General features: G+C 41.3%; 1 protein-coding gene across 7 annotated transcripts in view; it reads left to right on the top strand.

Annotated features, from left to right (window-relative positions):
• Positions 1–18669, top strand: part of EXOC2 (exocyst complex component 2) — a 155465-nt gene that overhangs the window by 17383 nt on the left and 119413 nt on the right. For 6 of the 7 annotated variants that reach the window (XM_019944989.3, XM_019944990.3, XM_019944988.3 and 3 more), the window contains exons 2-3: positions 13831–13990; positions 17846–18022. In XM_019944989.3, coding sequence (XP_019800548.1) covers positions 13873–13990; positions 17846–18022 — 295 coding nt within the window. In that variant the 5' untranslated portion in view covers positions 13831–13872. The remainder of the gene's footprint in view (positions 1–13830; positions 13991–17845; positions 18023–18669) is intronic. The other variant, XM_073810234.1, reaches the window with a different exon arrangement.

The following is an 18669-nucleotide window of genomic DNA, read 5'->3' as shown; positions in this document are numbered from 1 at the left end:
ACACCCACTGCTGCTTGCGGGAGATGTGCTGATAGCACTGCAGGCCAGTTTGGGTTTTACGTTAGGCTCTTAAATGTACATCCTTTGGCCAGTGATCCCTCTTTGAATGTAATGAAAGGAAATAATTGGGTAAATGTGCAAAAATCTTTTGCAGTCAAGTGTCCATTGTCGTGGTCCAATAGGAAAAAATTGGAAGCCATCTCAGTGCCACTTTAATTATACACCCATACAGTGGGGTACCAAGGAGCCTGAAGCCGGTGTAGATTTGTATCTACAAACACAGTAAGGTGTCCCTCGTGTCATTTACGTGTTAGATGACACTGCAGAGCACATGGCACCTGTGACACCTGTAGACGAGGCTGCAGAGCACACAGCTAGGCGCCCTGGTACACGGAGGACCTGTGGCCTCAGCGCCACGGGCATCCTGACTGAGGCGGCTGTGTGTGGACGCCTGCTCTTAAAGGTGAAGGTGGCTCCTTGCCCTGAGGGATGGTTTTTAATCCCTTCGTGTAGTTGGACTGTTCACGGGTTTCTGCGATGGACGTGCCTGTCCTTTTCTCAATCCAGGCGGGAACCCTGAAGCCCCTCTCAAGGGAGGAGGAGGAGCAGGGAAGGTGAGGATTGAGGCCGAGGGGTCCAAGTTGTCTCAGAGCTGGTGGTGCCCTGCTGCTGGGCACGAACAAGGCCCAGGAGGTGCTGGGGCTAGTGCCAGCTCACTGGTGGGCAGAGCCAGGCTCCTGAGTGTCTTCTGCAGGGTCCTGGGGGGTCCTTGAGCTGATGTCCCCTCAGCAGTGGGTGGGACCAGTTACTGACATGGCTAGCTGCAGGGTCCAGGGTATTCCAAAGTTGGTGTTGGCCTGCAGTGGACAGGGCTGGCGCCCAGGGGGTTCTGGGGCTGGTGCTGGCCTGCTAGTGGGTGGGCTGGGTCCTGACATGGCAGGCTGGTGGTCCTGGAGCTTGTGTTCCCTAGTGGCTGGAGTTGGGGCCCATGGGGTCCCAGGGCTGGTGCCCGTCCACTGGTGGGTCAGGCTGGGTCCTGGACTCTGGTGAACAGGGCTGGGTCCTGGGATGGCTGGGGGGTCAGGGGGTATTAAGGCAGCAGGCCTGCTGGTGGGCGGGATTGTGTCCCTGCTCAGCTAGTTGCTTGGCCTGAGGCCACTCCATACTGGTGCCCATAGGCTGGTGGGCGGTGCCAGGTCCACACTAATGAGCTAGAGGACGGGTTCCAAAATGGCCCTTGCCAGCACCAGTGTCCTCCTGACAGAACGAGCTCCCCAACGTGGCTGCCGCCCGTGTCTGTGGCCCCAGGGTCTGTGGCCCCAGGGTCTGTGGCCCCAGGGTCTGTGGTCCCAGGGTCTGTGGTCCCAGGGTGAGCTCCAGCTGCCTCCTCTCTCTCTGGGAGTTTCTCCAAGATCAGTAGGCAGGTCTGATCCAGGGTTCTTGTGAGATGCTGTGTGCGCCCTTTGAGAGTGGAGTCTATTTCCCACAGCCCTCTGGCACTCCCAAAAGTAACCCCCATGATCATAAAGCCAAACGACCTGGGAGCTATGGCGTCTTCCTGGTGTAGCACCGCCAGTCTGGGAGCCCGACCTGGGGCTTGAACCACACTCTCCTTGGGGAGAACCTCTGAAGTTGTGATTACCCTCCCGTTTGTGGGTCGCCCACCTGGGGACCCCGTTCTGTGGGTCTTAACTGCACCACATCTGCACTCCTCCTACCTGTCTTGTGTGGTTCCTTCTTTATGTTTTTGGTTACAGAAGATCTTTTCTGTAGGCTTCCGGTTTTCTCATCAATAGTTTCTCTGTATGTAGTTGCAGTTTCTTGCGACCTTTGGAGGTGAGGTCAGGGTCTTCCTACTCTGCCATCTTGGCCTGGTTTTGTTTTTCATAAAGCTTACGGGCTTTTCAAAACGGACACAGACCCTGAGCTAATTGGGTTGAAAGTCTGGACCCTTACTGTCTTATACAGGTGTACCTTTTGTTGAGCCTCTTCCTTTGTAAAGCTTTCATGAAAAATCATTGGTGAAGAGAGTTGGATAGTTGATTCTTATGTTCACTGTCAGTTTTTTCTTGCTTTTTAAGGTGCCAACAAGAAAAAGCTTTTCTAACTCAACTCTGTTTTTTTTGGGCGGGGGGGGGGGAAGGATTGTAACAAAATAAAAATAATTTTGAATCCTGAAACAGTTTGGTCAGTATTTTATTATAAAATGCTCCTGTGTAAAATGGGAACTTCTCTTTTTAAAAAAAGAAATATAAACATTTTCTGAGGGATTTTTCTTAATTTAGAGAGCTCAGTATGATACCTGAAACATAGAAGATGTTTAGCATTTCGTGTGTTACATAGTCCTTGTCAAGCTGTGTGTGTTTCGTCAAAGTATGTTAGTGTATACTCATGGGTTTAGATTTATCATCTACAAAGTTTGAATTGGTTATTCGTGAGGCTTGATAATAATGCTTCTTATTCACACAAGGATTCGAAGAAATAGTCAAGTTGATGTGGACCAAGATAACTTTTATATAAACCAAGTTTCCTTTTTTTTTTGCGGTATGCAGGCCTCTCTCACTGTTGTGTCCTCTCCCGTTTCGGAGCACAGGCTCCGGATGCGCAGGCTCAGCAGCCATGGCTCACGGGCCTAGCCGCTCCGCGGCATGTGAGATCTTCCCGGACCGGGGCACGAGCCGTGTCCCCTGCATCGGCAGGCAGACTCTCAACCACTGCGCCACCAGGGAAGCCCCAAGTTTCCATTTTTTTCCCGTAGTATTCCAGTATTCCATTTAGAAAATGATTCTTACTGCTTCATTATTTTGAGAAGAGGAAGAAGGGGTTTTTAAAGGGCTACTACAGTGAGTTAAAGTCTCATGAAGAAGGGACGTTCATATTCTTTCACGTTGAATTTTCATTCTTTAATGGCTCATGCAATAAGATAAACCACTAACTTGGCAGCCTTTATTTTTGCCGACTCAGTAAATTCCCATGACTGTATTTCCATCAGTAATGAATAATTTCCTACTAGATTTGGTGATAAAAATACTTTGTTAATTTATTTTGTTTTGCTGATTTCTGAATTCCATTCATGGTGTTATGGAAAGAACACAGAAACAAAAGACCTAGGCAAGTCACAGGAACTCGTCTGCAGTCTCTTTCGGTTTTGAATAGATTGTGATTCAGTAGTACTCTAAGGGTTATAATACGGACAGTTAAACAGTTGTTTTCAGAAGTATTTCAAAAATAGTGTCTTAAAATTAATAATACATAACCATTTCAGAGTTATAGTTTAAGCTTTGTGAAGCTGTTTACTTTCTGACTTCTGAGTTATACAGAAGTGCTTGGTGAATATTTTCAAAGCTGTTTGTGAAGATTTTTACAAAAATCTGCTTTTAACATTTTAAAATCCTTGACCTCATGGGCATTTTTGTAGACTTTAAATGCAAGATAAAAATGCAAAACAATTTATTACGATTGTATTTTTCTCCATATACAAACCCTACTTATGACATAATGCCTTATGATGTAAGGTTAGTAGATAGTCAATAAATTTTTATTGTTTAAAAAAAAGAAAATAAATGCAAAACAAATCTTTAACACAGAAACTTGTAAGATATGCAGATTTTTTTTTTTAGTTGTGCCGTCACACAGGAATGACTTACCAGGCTTGTTTCTAGTATCTTTTCCATATTTTTCTTTGGTTTATTTAATGAGAATTTCTAAGCCATAGTAAAAGTCTCTCTTTTTACCTAAATGTTGCATTCCCTCTCCCCTCCTTCCTTCCCTCAGTCTGTCTGTTCATCTCTCTCTTTCTCTGTTTCTCCTTTAATAAAATGGGGGACATGAAAAAAAACCTGTGGTTTGTTTTTTAAAATAAATAATTGTGTATTTTAATCTGGTAACTATAATGGTTTACTTTTAATAATTTATTTTTAAAGAGTATCTGTAAAAGCTTTGTAGCTTAGTCTTTGCAATATAACTTTCGAAAATGAAAGGGATAATTAGGCTATCTAATACCCTAATATTCAAATATAAGATTTTAAAAACTCAGATTCTTCTAATGATATATCAAAAATATTTTATAATAAATACAAGAATTTTTAAATGAATAACAACATGCTTTTATCATAGTTTAGTTTAATTGTGAAAAGCTAGGGAGGCCAGTTTCTATAGTCTTAACATTGGTAACTGAATTTAAAAGCTTTGTCCTATAAGACTCTCATAGAATCGAGAACTAAAAAGCGGTCTTAGGAATAATCTCATCCAGCCACCTTATATACAGATGAGAAAACTGTTTCAGAGCACATAAGAGTAACCAAGGGCTTTTAGTTGTTAATGCCAGAGCCCAGCTTAGAACCTAGATCTCCAGACTATTCACAAATGTTAAGTTTTTGAGGTTGTTCTGTCAAGGCTTCATTCAGCGACTTACAGCTTGGATATACTTCTGTTTATTAAAATATATCTAGATTACCATGTGAAACTGTTACTTATCTAAAAAGATAAAATTCAAATGAAATTCTGAAACCTTTTTGAAGGGAATTGTTGTCCTTGAGTGAAGATGTCCTTTGTTCGTATACATAGGAAGGAATGTATTTGCCACAAAATGATAATTCCATGGTAAAGCAAAACCTCACATTAAAAAAATCAACGCATCAAGTTGAGAAATTATTTCAGCTTCTTCCAGTTCTTTCTTTTAGAGAAACACTGCTGAGAAGCAAGAAAACACTTACGCTCTTATTTTCATTGTGTCTACAGAACGTAAATCATTGACAAAATGTCGTATTAAAGTGCTTCCTTACTGAGGTACTAAGCAAGTGAAGCTCCAGCCAAAACATTAGCCTTGCTTATTAGTACCTCAGTGAAACAAAACAAAATATCTCACCTGGTCCTATTTCCACGAGTACAGACGCTCTAGGAGGTAGCACAAAATCAGGTCAAGAGTGGGCACGTTGGAGTCAGGCAGTGTATCCAGCTCCGCCCCTCACGTGCTGTCTGAGCTCCAACAAGTCTGTTTACTTCTCTGAGCCTCGGCTTCCTCTTGGAGGCAGGAGAGCTGATAAGACTTACCTTGTCTGGCTGCTTAAAGGAAGATGCGAAATGTGGTACCTGGACGTCAGGCAATGGGATATGACTGAGTCATTCAACTGGTATTATTGTGTCCTTTAAAATTTAACATTAAATATTGCAGTGGTAGATATGTGTCATTATACCTTTGTGAAAACCTACAGAATGTACAACACCAAGAATGAACCCTAATGTAAACCATGGACTTTGGGTGACACTGATGTGTAATGTAGGTTCATGAATTGTGGTAGATATACCAGTGTGTATACCAGTGGTAGATATACCACTGGAGTAGGGTGTCCATCATAAGGGAGGTTGTGTGTGTGTGGTGTGGGGGAGGGTTGTGCAGTGGGAATCTGGGGACTCTGTACTCTTGGCTTAATTTTGCTGTGAACCTAAGGCTGCTTTAAAAATAAAGCTTATTAATTTAAAAAATAACATGAATAAATGTTAGTTGGGTCACCTGTCCATCACACATTGGGTAGAGAGCCCAGCATCCCTCCAGATATCTGGCAAGTTTTGGAGAATTCTCTTAGACTTGGGCTCTTCTAGCTTTAACTTCAGGTTCTGCTGCGTTGCCAACCTCAGCTCTGCCTTCTCCAGCTACCTGCTCTGTTCCTTATTAAAAGGCACTGGCCTGTATACGTGCAGTGTGAGCAGGAGAATGTATTAAAAGTTTGGGAGTATGAGTGGGAGAGGGAAAAAAAGCACAGCCAATCAAAAGTGTTAGTGCTCCCATTCTAAAAGTCTCTGGGTTGTACCTGCCATTGGGACAGTTCATTGGTCCCTTCACATAAAGCTTTATTCTCTTGTCATGATTTACTGACCCTTGCACCTACCACTCTCTTCTCCCTCTCTCTCTCTCTTTTTTTCAGTCTACCTAGAGAAACTGAAAAAACTTACTTTCTTAATGCAGATCCATTTTCTTTCCTTGGTTCTGTTAAGAATTATTATTTTTTTAAGGGTAAAATCACGACTGTATAAATAAATTTTAAAAGTAACACATTGAAAAGAAAAAGTGCTTCCTTAAATCCAGAAATGTTTCAGTGTAGTTTTTATTGTCCCACTAAATATAATTTGCTGTAAACTAGACCTGCAATTCATATGATAACGGTGATATATTTTTATTCCGTTAACTAAAAAAGGAAAAAAAAATCACTCTTACGTGTATGTTTATTCACTGTAACTATATCAACACCATACCAACATCAAAAGAAATCAGACAAGTGTCTATTACCTGGTTAATTCCTAAAAGGGTCCTCTTAGTCCCGTTTATTCCCATTCAGGTCCAGGTAGTTGAAATGTTCTTGACACATTAACATGAGTCTGGAGACATGTCAGAATTATGATTGCTTTTTAAATTTTTTTTTATTTTTTAGGTTAAAGTATAATTGTCTTACAGTATTATTTTTAGGTGTACAACATATTGATTCGATATTTATAGGTTGTACTCCATGTAAAGTTATTATAAAATACTCCTATATTTTCTGTTCTGTACATTACATCCTTGTGACTTATTTCTCTTATACCTAGTAGTTTGTACCTCTTAATCCCCATCCCCTGTTTGACCCATCCCCTCCCCCGCTCCCTGCTGGTAACCACTGGTTTGTTCTCTGTATCTGTGAATCTGTTTCTGTTTTATTTGTTCATTTGCTTTGTTAGATCCCACATATAAGTGAAAACATACAGTATTTGTCTTTCTTTGTTTGACTGTTTTCACTAAGCATAATACCCTTCGGGTCTATCCATATTGTTGCAAATGGCAAAATTTTATTCTTTTTAATGGCTGAGTGGTATTCCATTGTATATATGTACCACATCTTGTTTATCTGTTCATCTGTTGATGTACACTTGGGTTGCTTCCATATCTTGGCTATTGTAAATAAAGTTCCATGAACATTGGGGTGCATGTATCTTTTTGAATTACCGTTTTTGTTTCCTTCAGATATATACCCAGGGGTGGAATTGCTAGATCATATGGTAGTTCTATTTTTAAATTTTTTGAGGAACCTCTATACTGTTTTCCATAGTGTCTGCACCAATTTACATTCCCACCAACCGTGCATGAGGGTTCCCTTTTCTCCACATCCTTGCCAACACTTACTTCTTGTCTTTCTGAGGATCGACATTTTGACAGGTGTGAGGTGATGTCCATTGTGGTTTTGGTTTGCATTTCTCCAGTGATTAGTGATGTTGAGCATCTTTTCATGTGCCTGTTGGCCATCTGCATGTTTTCTTTGGGAAGATGCCTATTCAGGTCTTCTGCCCAGTTTTTATTCAGGTTGTTTGTTTGATATTGAGTTGTACGAATATATTTTGGATATTAATCCCTTAGTAGACATATTATTTGCAAATGTCTTTTCCTATTCAGTAGATTATCTTTTCGTTTTGATGATGGTTTCCTTTGCTGTGCAAGAGCTTCTCAGTTTGATGTAGTCCATTTGTTTATTTTTGCTTTTGTTTCCCTTGCCTGAGAAGACAGATCCAAAAAAATATTGCTAAGACCAATGTGAAAGAGTGCACTTCCTATGTTTTTGTACATTTAGGTCTTTAATCCATTTTGAGTTTTTGTTTATGGTGTGAGAAAATGTTGTAATTTCGTTCATTTGCACGTAGCTGTCCAGTTTTCCCAATACCATTTATTGAAGAGGCTGTCTTTCCCCCATCTTATAGTCTTGCCTCCTTTATCATAAATAACCGTGGGTATATTTCTGCCTCTCTATTCTGTTCCATTGATATGTGTGTCTGTTTTTATGCCAGTACCATGCTATTTTGATTACTGTAGCTTTGTAGTATAGTTTCAAGTCAGGGAGCATGATTCCTCCATCTCTGGTCTTCTTTCTCAAGATTGTTTTGGCTGTTCGGGGTCTTTTGTGGTTCCATACAAATTTTAGGATTGTTCTAGTTCTGTGAAAAATGTCATGGATAATTTGATAGGAATGGCATTAAAGCTGTAGATTGCTGTGGGTAGTACAGACATTTTAACAATATGAATTCTTTCTGAACATATCCATGAACACGGGCTATCTTTCCATTTCTTTGTATCTTGTTCAGTTTCCTTCATGAATGCTTTATAGTTTTCAGAGTATTGGTCTTTCACCTCCTTGGTTAAGTTTCTTCCTAGGTATTTTATTCTTTCGGATGTGGTGTTTTTTTTTTTTTTTTTTTTTTTTTGCGGTATGCGGGCCTCCCACTGCTGTGGCCTCTCCCGCTGCGGAGCACAGGTTCCGGACGCGCAGGCTCAGCAGCCATGGCTCACGGGCCCAGCCGCTCCACGGCATGTGGGATCCTCCCAGACCAGGGCACGAACCCGTGTCCCCTGCATCAGCAGGCAGACTCTCAACCACTGCGCCACCAGGGACGCCCTCTCGGATGTGGTTTTTAAATGGGACTATTTTCTTTCTTTCTCTTATAGTTCATTATTAGTGTTTAGCAACACAACAGATTTCTGTATGATTCCTTTTTAGCAAATCTATAACCCTGTTTGGTACCTAACAGGTTTTAAGCATGGAGTATGGTCTTAGGCTAAGAGCCAGTGTGTAACAATTTGCAGCTCATCTAAGTGTACCTATGTATATATGTAAAATTCCCAATACAGTACTCTGCTGCTGTCAGCCTTTATTATTTGTCCATTTGTATAATTTAATCCTTTATTATTAGTGTGCTTGGGTGAGGATATTGCCTTTAAAAATGGCTTATTCTGTGTCTGCAACAATTTTCCTTACATGAGTAAGTAATAGCTACTTTACCTCCTGTCTCTGTCATTCCACTTTCAAAAGATAAAATTAGCTTGTGGTGTGTAATTTTAGGGTAGGTTCTTTCACTTTTTATTCCTTACCTCTTTCATTATCTTATATGGCTGTATAATGTAAACGCTGGATATTGTTTTAATTAAAAAATGAGGCTTATGACAGGAACGTCAGACTTTTGTTAACCTCTGTTCAGTGTATTTATATAAGAAAGATCTTATGACAGAATTTCAAAGACTGTTGCGTTATTGCATTTGGAAAATGCTTGTGAGGAAGATGTATAGGCACTTAATGACAACTCTAGATGAAAGTTTTCCTTTAAAAATATCCTTGTTGATTCGGCATGAGTTGTGAAACTGAACATGTTCAGAAACTAAATTCTCTTTTCTTAAGGCTTAGACTTTTTCCTGAGAGTGATGATAATGTATTTCATTTATTTGTGATTTTAAATGTAAGAACGTTACCTATAATGCAGAATGTTTCTAAGTGGAGGTGGGTTGAAAAGAGACATCTCTTTCCAGAATTCATTCCACAGATAATTATTGAGCGCATATTTTGTGGGTAGGTACTGTTGTGTGTGTTGTGGACATTGTAGTGTAGAAAGTACATATTCTTACATTTGTAAGTTACATGGCTCACTGATCTTCCTGAGATAAGGGTTTGTCCATGCTTGGGGATGTGTAGGTGATGCTTCATGGTAAGGAAATGCCATTTAATTTTTGTATATGAACCAACATAATGAACACTGGATTTTCAGCTGCCTTTGATGTGTATATCTGGAACAGAGCTGTACTTTTCAATCATAAATAAGAAAATAGATCATAGTTTTTGATTCATGACTCTCCATAGTGGCCCAGACATTACCTGTTATTACCAGACCTACTTTGTTTTACGTGGACAAACTTTGAGGATAACATAGGTAAGATTTATGATCCTCTGTAAACACCTTCAGAATGGATTTGGGAAATTGGGAGTAGGTTGAAAGTGTCTTGTCCTAATTGTGTGTGTGTGTGTGTGTGTGTGTGTGTGTGCGCGTGCATGCCCTTTTATTTTTTTTGAGACCAGAGGTATTCTAATTTCAACTCTATTTCGCAGCAGGATGAGCCAGTGCCCCCAGTCATGTAAGAAACAACTAAGGTTCTTAGAATGTGACTATCATACACAGATGACCTAGTAAGATGCAGGATGCTCTAAAGGAAAGAGTGGTATCAGACTCCTGTGAGTCAGGAAACCAAGGGTCTGGTCTGTTTTACAACGAATTGGGTGTGTGACCTTGAAAATGGCCCAACCCTAACTCTGGGTAGTATTGCCATCTTAACAATATTAAGTCTTCCTGTCCACATCTTTCAATTTATTTAGGCCTTTAATTTCTTTCAACATTTTAAAATAATTTTCAAAGTACAGGTTTGCACTTTTGTAAAATTCATTCCTGAGTATTTTATTCTTTTTGATGCTATTGTATACAAGTATCTTTTAAACTTTTTTTTGTTTTTTCACGTGTATACCTAATACCTCTCCCCATCCCTATTCTCTACCCCTTGTACCTCTTCATCCTATTTTAATTCCAGTATTCCACTGATACCATGAACATTCAGAAAACATTTATTTAACTTCTGTCAGCAGTCATCTGGCATGTTTATTTTGTGTCAGGTACTGTATGACAGGTATTAGAAAAGTAGAGTTGATTGAATATTATGTGTTTTCAATGAGGAGATACAGACTTGGTATCTAAGATGTAACACTTATGTAACAGAAGTGTTATAGAAGGAGGAGGGATCAGGGAGACTTTTTAGAGAAGGTAACATTTAAGCTTGACTTTGAAATATTGGTAGGGATTTAACAAACTTGGAAAGTCTTTCTATTTAGTCGAAATAAGGTAAATGAAATCAGGAAGGCATAAAAAGTACCTGGTGGTTCTTAAGAGGTGAGTGGGCTTGTGTGGTTAGTGTCAGATGGGTGAGGGAAATGACTGAGGATGACCTAGGAGTGTAGAAGAGTCTGATGGTGACAGGTTTTAATAAGATGCTAAGGATGTCATGGGGACTGGAGACCACTGAGCAGTGGGGGAGATGTTTTTTTGAATCAGGAATGATGATTAGATCTGTAGTTTGGAGAACTGACTCCAGTGTTTGCTGAGGGGGGATTGCAGCGAAGGGATAACAGGGGCAGAGTGACCAGTTGGGAGCTGGCTGGCTTCAGTATCCAGGGAGAGAAGCAGTGGACCTTGGACTCTGCCAGGGGATTCTGTTTGATTCAGGGGGTGTGATGGGGAGGGAGGGGAGTTCAAGATAATTTTGGGTTGCCTCATTTGGCTTATTAGGTGAATGGTAACCTCCTGTGGTTCTTCGCTTTTTGCTGCTGTTGTTTTGCTGTTTTAATCGTTAAAGGAGTTTACATAGGCATGATTGAACTCAGTCTCCAGCCCCCTCCCCTTTCTCAGAGGAAGCCAAGCTGATGGCACCTGGCTCAGAACCCCAGCCCTCTAATCACAGGGTTGCCGTCTCTGGTTTGGCAGTCCTGGTACTGGGCTGCCATGAGCACTACGTACGAGCGGTACTGAGGGTTCATGAAGAGCCAAGACACTCCTTGGATTTTGAGTCTCTCTCCCAGAAACCAGGGACAAAGGTCTGTCACCTCTGTATTATCCAGCACAGCCCAGACTTGTTTAGCTCACTCTGCCAGCACCCACTTCCATGTTTCCAGATTCTGTGGCTAATCTGCCAATATCTGGATAGTCACTTCTGGATAAAATTTAAAACTCCCTCCCCCTCTTCCCAGATACACATCTGCCTATTTGCAGCCTTATTACCACTTCTGTTAAACCAACGGTCAGTTCTTACATTAACAGGACAATATAAATCTCTTTTCTTTTGCCTCTTTTGAAAGTTTCAAGAGCTGTTATTCTTGGATTGATTCCTTTTCATGGCATCCTGTTCTTTTAGGCATAAAAGTTTTCTCCTTCTGCAGATATTTATTTGGGGGTCAGAGTTTACAGTACTTTTGAAGTGTGTGTGTGTGTGTGTGTGTGTGTGTGTTTCCTGTTATCCACTGTGTTAATTTGCTGGGGCTGCCATAACAAAGTACCAGAGGCTGAAACAACAGACATGTGTTTTCTCATGATCTGGGGGCTAGAAGTCCAAGATCAAGGTGTTGGCAGGGCTGGTTTCTCCCGCGGCCTCCCTACTTGGCGTGGAGATGCCACCTTCTCCCTGTGTCCTCACGGGGTTGTCCCTCTGTGTGTGTCTGTGTCCTCATCTCCTCTTCGTATAAGGACACTGGTCCTGTGGGATCAGCGCCCATCCTAGTGACCTCATTTTACCTTAACCACCTCTTTAAAGTCGCGATCTCTAAATACAGTCACATTCTGAGGTCCTGGATTAGTACTTCAATGTAATTTGCAGGGAAGCACTGTAGCCTGTAGCCTTATCTCTGTTTCCTCTGGATCTTTTTTTAATTTTTTTTAAATTTATTTGTTTTTTTATTTTTGGCTGTGTTGGGTCTTCGTTGCTGTGTGCAGGGCTTTCTCTAGTTGTGAGCGGGGGCTACTCTTCGTTGTGGTGCGTGGGCTCCTCATTGTCGTGGCTTCTCTTGTTGCAGAGCACAGGCTCTAGGCGCGTGGGCTTCAGTAGTTGTGGCGCGTGGGCTCAGTAGCTGTGGCTCGCGGGCTCTAGAGCTCAGGCTCAGTAGTTGTGGCGCGCGGGCTTAGTTGCTCCACGGCATGTGGGATCTTCCCGGGCCAGGGCTTGAACCCGTGTCCCTTGCATTGGCAGGCAGATTCTTAACCACTGCGCCACCAGGGAAGCCCTGGATCTTTGTTTTTAATGTGACTATCATCTCTCGCTCACGTATTTTCCTTGACCACCTTACAATCTTTGTCCTTGTGCCTTTTAGGATGAGGCTGTGACGGCTGCTTGTTTAGTCTATGCATGGGCAGAGTTGGTCTGTATATGCTTTTCCTTGGGTGATGTGGCTGCAAGTAGTCCTTTCTGGGAGGACCCTTCCATGTTAGAGTCTTCGGTTCTGTCTTTCCAGGGCTCCTTAGTTTCTCCAGAGTGATTCTTGTTACCCGGACAGAGCGGAGTTGGGTGAGAGGGTTGGCGCCCTCCTCTCTGTGCCTGGTGTCTGTCCCTCAGTCCTGGTCCCTTCTGTTTGGTTTCGTGAGAGATTGAACTGATCTGGCTAACGGTGGGGTGAAGGCAGGGGCCACTGTCTAACTTCGCTCTGTGAAAAGACAGACAACCAGCAGCTGTTTTTCTCTGAACCCACCCTTCCCTTGTCTTCTGGAGCATCTGAAGCCTCGAGCACTTGAGGAGTTCTGTGGGTTTATTAGTGAGGTTTTCTCATTTCCTGGTTGCCTGCTGTGCACTAGGTGCTCTGCCCTGCTGGGATTATGTACCTGATCTTTGTTGTAGCCTTATGGAAGGTTCTGTTACTGGCCGCAGTGTCCGTATATGAAAACAGAGGTTTGGAGTGGAATTAGAGCGCCAGGACTAGAGCTCAGGGCATCTGAACTCAGAAGCTGCACTTCTGCCGGCTCCGCACTGGGACAGTTAGCAAGTCTCTGCTTCTGTCTCAGTGTCGAAGATGTCAGTGTATTGATTTGAGCACATTTAAAAGAGTTGCTACACTAAGTCTAACACAAAAATAAAATGAAATTCAGTATACCTATGAGAATGGAGATGTTCTTTAATTTTATGAATCTGATTAGTTCAGAATGTGCTCCTTCAGGAGCTTCCAGCATATACTTTGGGTGCAGCAGGTGGTGGCATGGAGCTCAGGGGGACCTTAGGTTCTGTCTGTCCTTGCATCAGAAGTTTATGTTCTTGATGTCTCCCTCCCAGTACTAGCTAGTGTCCTTAGTCACCTTCATGTGCAGGAATTGTTGGCAGACAGGCTAACTGACAGCTAAAAAACCTGGCGCTGTATGTTTGCAGAATACTGCTGTGTCTTGGTACTGAATGTCTAGTTCTGGCGTTTCTAGTTGCTGCTCATCTCAGTAGGCACTAACCCTTTTTTCCTTTCTCTTCTACAGATTACTTCTGTAGCTTGACCTCTACTTTCCTCAACAAGCAGAATGTCTCGAACACGACAACCCCCGCTTGTGACAGGCATCTCTCCAAATGAAGGAATCCCATGGACAAAGGTCACGATTAGGGGAGAAAACCTGGGGACTGGGCCAGCTGACCTCATAGGTAAGGGCAGGGACGATGCTGTGTGTTCATAGTGAATGCATTTTTATGTTGGGCAACTGAGGCAAGATATACTATTTTGAAATAGTGAAGGTGATAGAAAAACACCCCTGAGGTCTGTACAGGATGATCTGAATAGAAATGAAAGAATTATTTGGTTTTCTGATTTTTCTGTTAAAATCATTATTTTGTCAGATCTTGCCTGTATTGTCTTTCTCCTGGTCATTGAGAAAGCCCCCCACAGCCGAGGTTTGCCTCCTTTCCTCGGGGTCGGCCTCTCCTGCCAAGACTGCCAAAACAGCCGCCCAGCTCTTCTGGCCTCCCCTCATACAGCTGTCTGTACTTCTCAGGTGCCGGGTGAGCTAGGCCTCTTCTGTTCCTTATTGCTCTCGGAACCAAATCTAAACTCCCTCCACCCAGAGGAGCCTGTGCGCTCTGCCGGGCCGCACCCTGGGACCTGTGGGCATTTGTCTACACCCGATGCCCATTGGGGCGGGAGCACTGAGCCTCCAAACTTAACAGCCACAGGCTCTCTGCAAACTCATGCCCGCCCATGGTTTGCATTAGGCTCCCCTAATGTTTACATATTTAGAGCAAGCTACGTTTTAGTTTTTAGGATCAGTTTATGCTGTTTATCTTTATAAGCCCAAGGACGCGAGCAATAGAACACTGCATCCACTTGGCACTGCGCGAGTTTTTTTGATTTTGGTTTGCAGTGTGCCCCCTTCTTCTGGGGGAGACCCTTTCCTGCTGGTTATTTCATTATTCTGGTCTGTCAGTGGTTCTCACCTGGCTTGTCTTCATCTTCTCTAGAACTTAAAAAAATGCTCTTGCCTTAGCTGCTAAGTCTCAGTCTCTAAAGATGGAGCCTTATCATTGCTTTTTTAAAACACAGATGAGTGTAAAGCACTGCCAGGATAGAGAGCAAACCATAAGTATCAGTGTGTGGTCAGTTTGGGTTATTTTCATGTGAACTCTGCATGAGGGTGTGCAGATACATTCAGAATAAGAGAGCGGGGAGGCAACTCAATATGTGCTGCTGAATGAGTATTCTGATTTTCCACATGTTAATTTATTTGGATCCAGACATTCATTTGACTCATTTCTTAATTCATGAAGGACCCCTTGGTAAATACTAGAGATTATGAGTTAGAGCTTGTTTTTCTTGCATTATAGCTGCTGGTTGACACATTGGTTTTTGGCCATCCAGAAATCCCTTGGAAAAGAGAAGGTTGATCAGAGCTGGGCACCATGTTTAATTACTGAGTCTTGCCCTCCCCAGCTCGTTCTTTTCACTAGTGTTACTTAACTGTGTCTCATTTTATACTGTTTTCTCTAGCCACAGTTTTTGATTCTTCAGTAAATAAAACTTAAGTTTATTATCCTTATGAAGGTAGTCTGTCTTATCCTATGTCTTGGTTCTTGACAAAGCTCATTCCAGGTTGTTCTTTATCCAAAGTGGAAAAATCCCTAGAATTCATGGAAATAGACCATCTAGATGGAGGTTCAGTTTAACTGGCAGTCACTGCGCCCTCACACGTGACTGCTGCCCGTCTGTGTGGACGCTGATCTCTCTTTAGCTTCAGGCAGCGCGATTCCTGTTGGACTGAGTGCGCACGACTTTTATAAACCTGCTAGTTCAGCTTTCAGCCTGCCCATGTATTGCCAAGAAACCACTTTTTAAAAAAGCAAACTTAACCTACTAAATAATTTAAGCATTTTTATAACTCCGGTGACATCTACACTAGCCAAGTAAAATACTACAAAAACACTTTATTTGGAATTCTACAAGTTACTTAAAAAAAAAAAAAGATGTTATGTTTCATGAAGCAGATTTCTTGGCAAAACATGTTTAAGAAATAGATCGTATGATCTTATTTAATTTCCATGCATTTAAAATGATCTGTTTAAATCTGTGTTTTAAATTATATGGTGATTATTAACTTTTTTAGTTAAAATGCAGAACAGATATTAAATCTGAGGAACCTCGATAGCAGCTACAACGAGATGAATAAACTGTTATTCCGGGTGCTTTTTCCCAAAGTTCCATCATCATGGATATCATACATGTTTGCTCATCTGAACATGTTTTTAAGACTTTATGTCTGTATATCTGAAATCTCCCATTTCTCAGTTTTAATCGTAAGATAGCTCCCCAGCAGGGGACTTATATTAGGAACTTTAATACATTAAGTCCTGACATTGGGTTGCGTTATTTCCTTTCTAAAGTTAGTATTTAAATCACAAAAATGTTTTTGATATTGTAAAATTTAAAAATATCAAGTTATGTATTGACCTGGAGTGATATTGAAATATATACCATCTATAACTAAACAGTTCATAAATTAAAACATTTCCCATTTATATAAAAAATACATAGACTGATTTATGTGCACATAAAAGTTATTAGAGCACTGTCTGTATTGAAGTGTTTCACAGGCTTACCTTGGAGATGGAGAGGAGTTTCAGGGGGTGCTTTCAACCTCTTAAAAGGCTTAAGTTTTTCATAATAAAAGTTGAGTATCAAGAAAACTAACAAACACTCCCATTTTGAAAAATAATTTTGAATTATGAATGCATTTAAAAATGTGTAAATGTCATTACACATTTAAAAAGCCAATGGAAAACTTAGTCCTAAAGGAACTTTGAAGTGCTGTCATTAGAAAAACTGAATTCCTTACATGAATAAATAGTAATGTCTTAGGGAAATCTCTGAAATTAATTATTTCAATAAACATCTTTAAAATGGAGTTGTTTTTATTCCTTTATGGTTAGTATAACATTCTTACTAAATAGTGCTTTAAGTTGTAACAAAAGATGACTTGAATCCCTCCCTACATTTTTTCAACCGAATTTGGCATAAGTTGAGGTGTTCCTGGTATCTGATTGAAAAAACAAAACAAAAAGCTTGCATTTGCTAAACTTGACTGCCGAGCAGTATCAAAAGTTAAATGGTGAGAAAAGGAAGTGCGAGTGTCTGGGTGTTTGCTGAATACACTTCGGTCTATTTTCTCCATGAATGTTTATTACATTGGTCTCTGTTTAGCAGAAATGCACGTGGTGGGATGGTGGTCCTCTGCCTGGGGCCACGTCTTCCCTGTCTGCATCGCAGTTTACGTGGGTCTGGGCAGAGATGCCAGGCGTGGGCTGAGATTTGGGGAGCAGAGTGTAGTACAGCGACAGGACCATGAGGGAAACATTTAGGCAGCGTGGACTGCCGTTGCAGGAGTGATGTACAGACATGAAAAATGCACTAGTAATCCAGTAATGCCTGAGAACATTTACTGATTTAACAGACTTCAGGCTGTGCTTAACATAAACTACAAACTTTAGTTCATTCTGTAGTATCATGTATAATTGAACACTAGGAAAAGTATGTGTGGATTATTTTCAGGAAGATGATAAATATTTTTTTAGGGAATGATGTACACATTTATTAATACGCTTTAGAGCTTTATAGCCCGAACTTGGACTTCTAAAAGTAACAATAATTTCCTTTCTAATACCTATGAAAGCAATCTAAGATTCTCATAGTTAAGTAATCTGGAGTGCCTAGACATTATTATGGTTATTATTTTCTAATTCCAATGATGTTTGAAGACACTTAAATATAATCTAAAAGAAGTATTAAATATTAGAGAAAAAATAGGCAAATTCAGTAGAGACAGTCGTTTATTTGCAAATGATACTGGGTATATTCAAGAATAGAAATAACTAACTGATGAACCAGGAAATGCTATTTCTAGTTCTGTTTTTCAGTTCAGGAAAAAGGCCTGGCGATACTGACAGAAGAATTGTCTCTTCATGAAATAGCTGTTCTTTGGACTTTGTTATGTTCATGCATGTTTTTACTTTCAGGTCTGACAATTTGTGGGCATAATTGCCTTCTGACAGCAGAGTGGATGTCTGCGAGTAAAATTGTATGTCGCGTGGGACAGGCCAAGAACGACAAAGGAGACATTATTGTCACAACCAAGTCAGGTGGCAAAGGAACCTCCACAGTCTCCTTCAAGCTGCTCAGACCTGAGAAAATAGGTATCATCTCCCATGACTTTACTCTAAAGAAGAAAATAAAAGTGGGTTTTGTTTTTAAAACTGACAACTGGTAAATTAGTATAAAATTTACTTACTCTCATATGTCATTAACTTAGATTCAGTTTATGTTTATTTTTTCAGGAATGGGATATTGGTTAAAGTCTGCATTACTTTTGAAAAGGCAGTTAGCTGAGCTGACGGTAAACCCTAAGGATGCTAACTAATCATTAGAACTGCTGTTCTGTCCTGTATAAAAGCTGTTCATGTAACACGTCCGAAATGCCGATTTTAGTTTCTTGATCTTGAATACAATAATTGCATTTCCTGCTGTGATACAGATAAGATTTGAGGTGAAATACATACCTAGTTTGGCCAAATTAGCCAGTAATGCCTAAATAATGTTCCGTGTTCCTTCACTTTCTGCGTCCTTTGAGGCCCCGACAAGATGTTGCCCACCTAGGTGTGCCTCTGGCCTCCAAACTAGAAATCACACTCTTCCTGTGCCCTAGAGCCCCTCCTGTGTTCCCTTTGTGCCCTTAACCCGTGCTTCCTCACCTTGGGGCACAGAGCTTGGTCTGAGAAGCTGGGACTCTGATCACACGAGCAGCCAGCTGTGGGTGGAGTGGAGTCACAGAATCACCTACCTC

Source organism: Tursiops truncatus, chromosome 10 (assembly GCF_011762595.2).
Source record: "Tursiops truncatus isolate mTurTru1 chromosome 10, mTurTru1.mat.Y, whole genome shotgun sequence".
NCBI lineage: Eukaryota > Metazoa > Chordata > Mammalia > Artiodactyla > Delphinidae > Tursiops > Tursiops truncatus.
The sequence above is the reverse complement of the archived record's forward strand: the minus strand, read 5'-3'. Positions and strand labels throughout refer to the sequence as shown.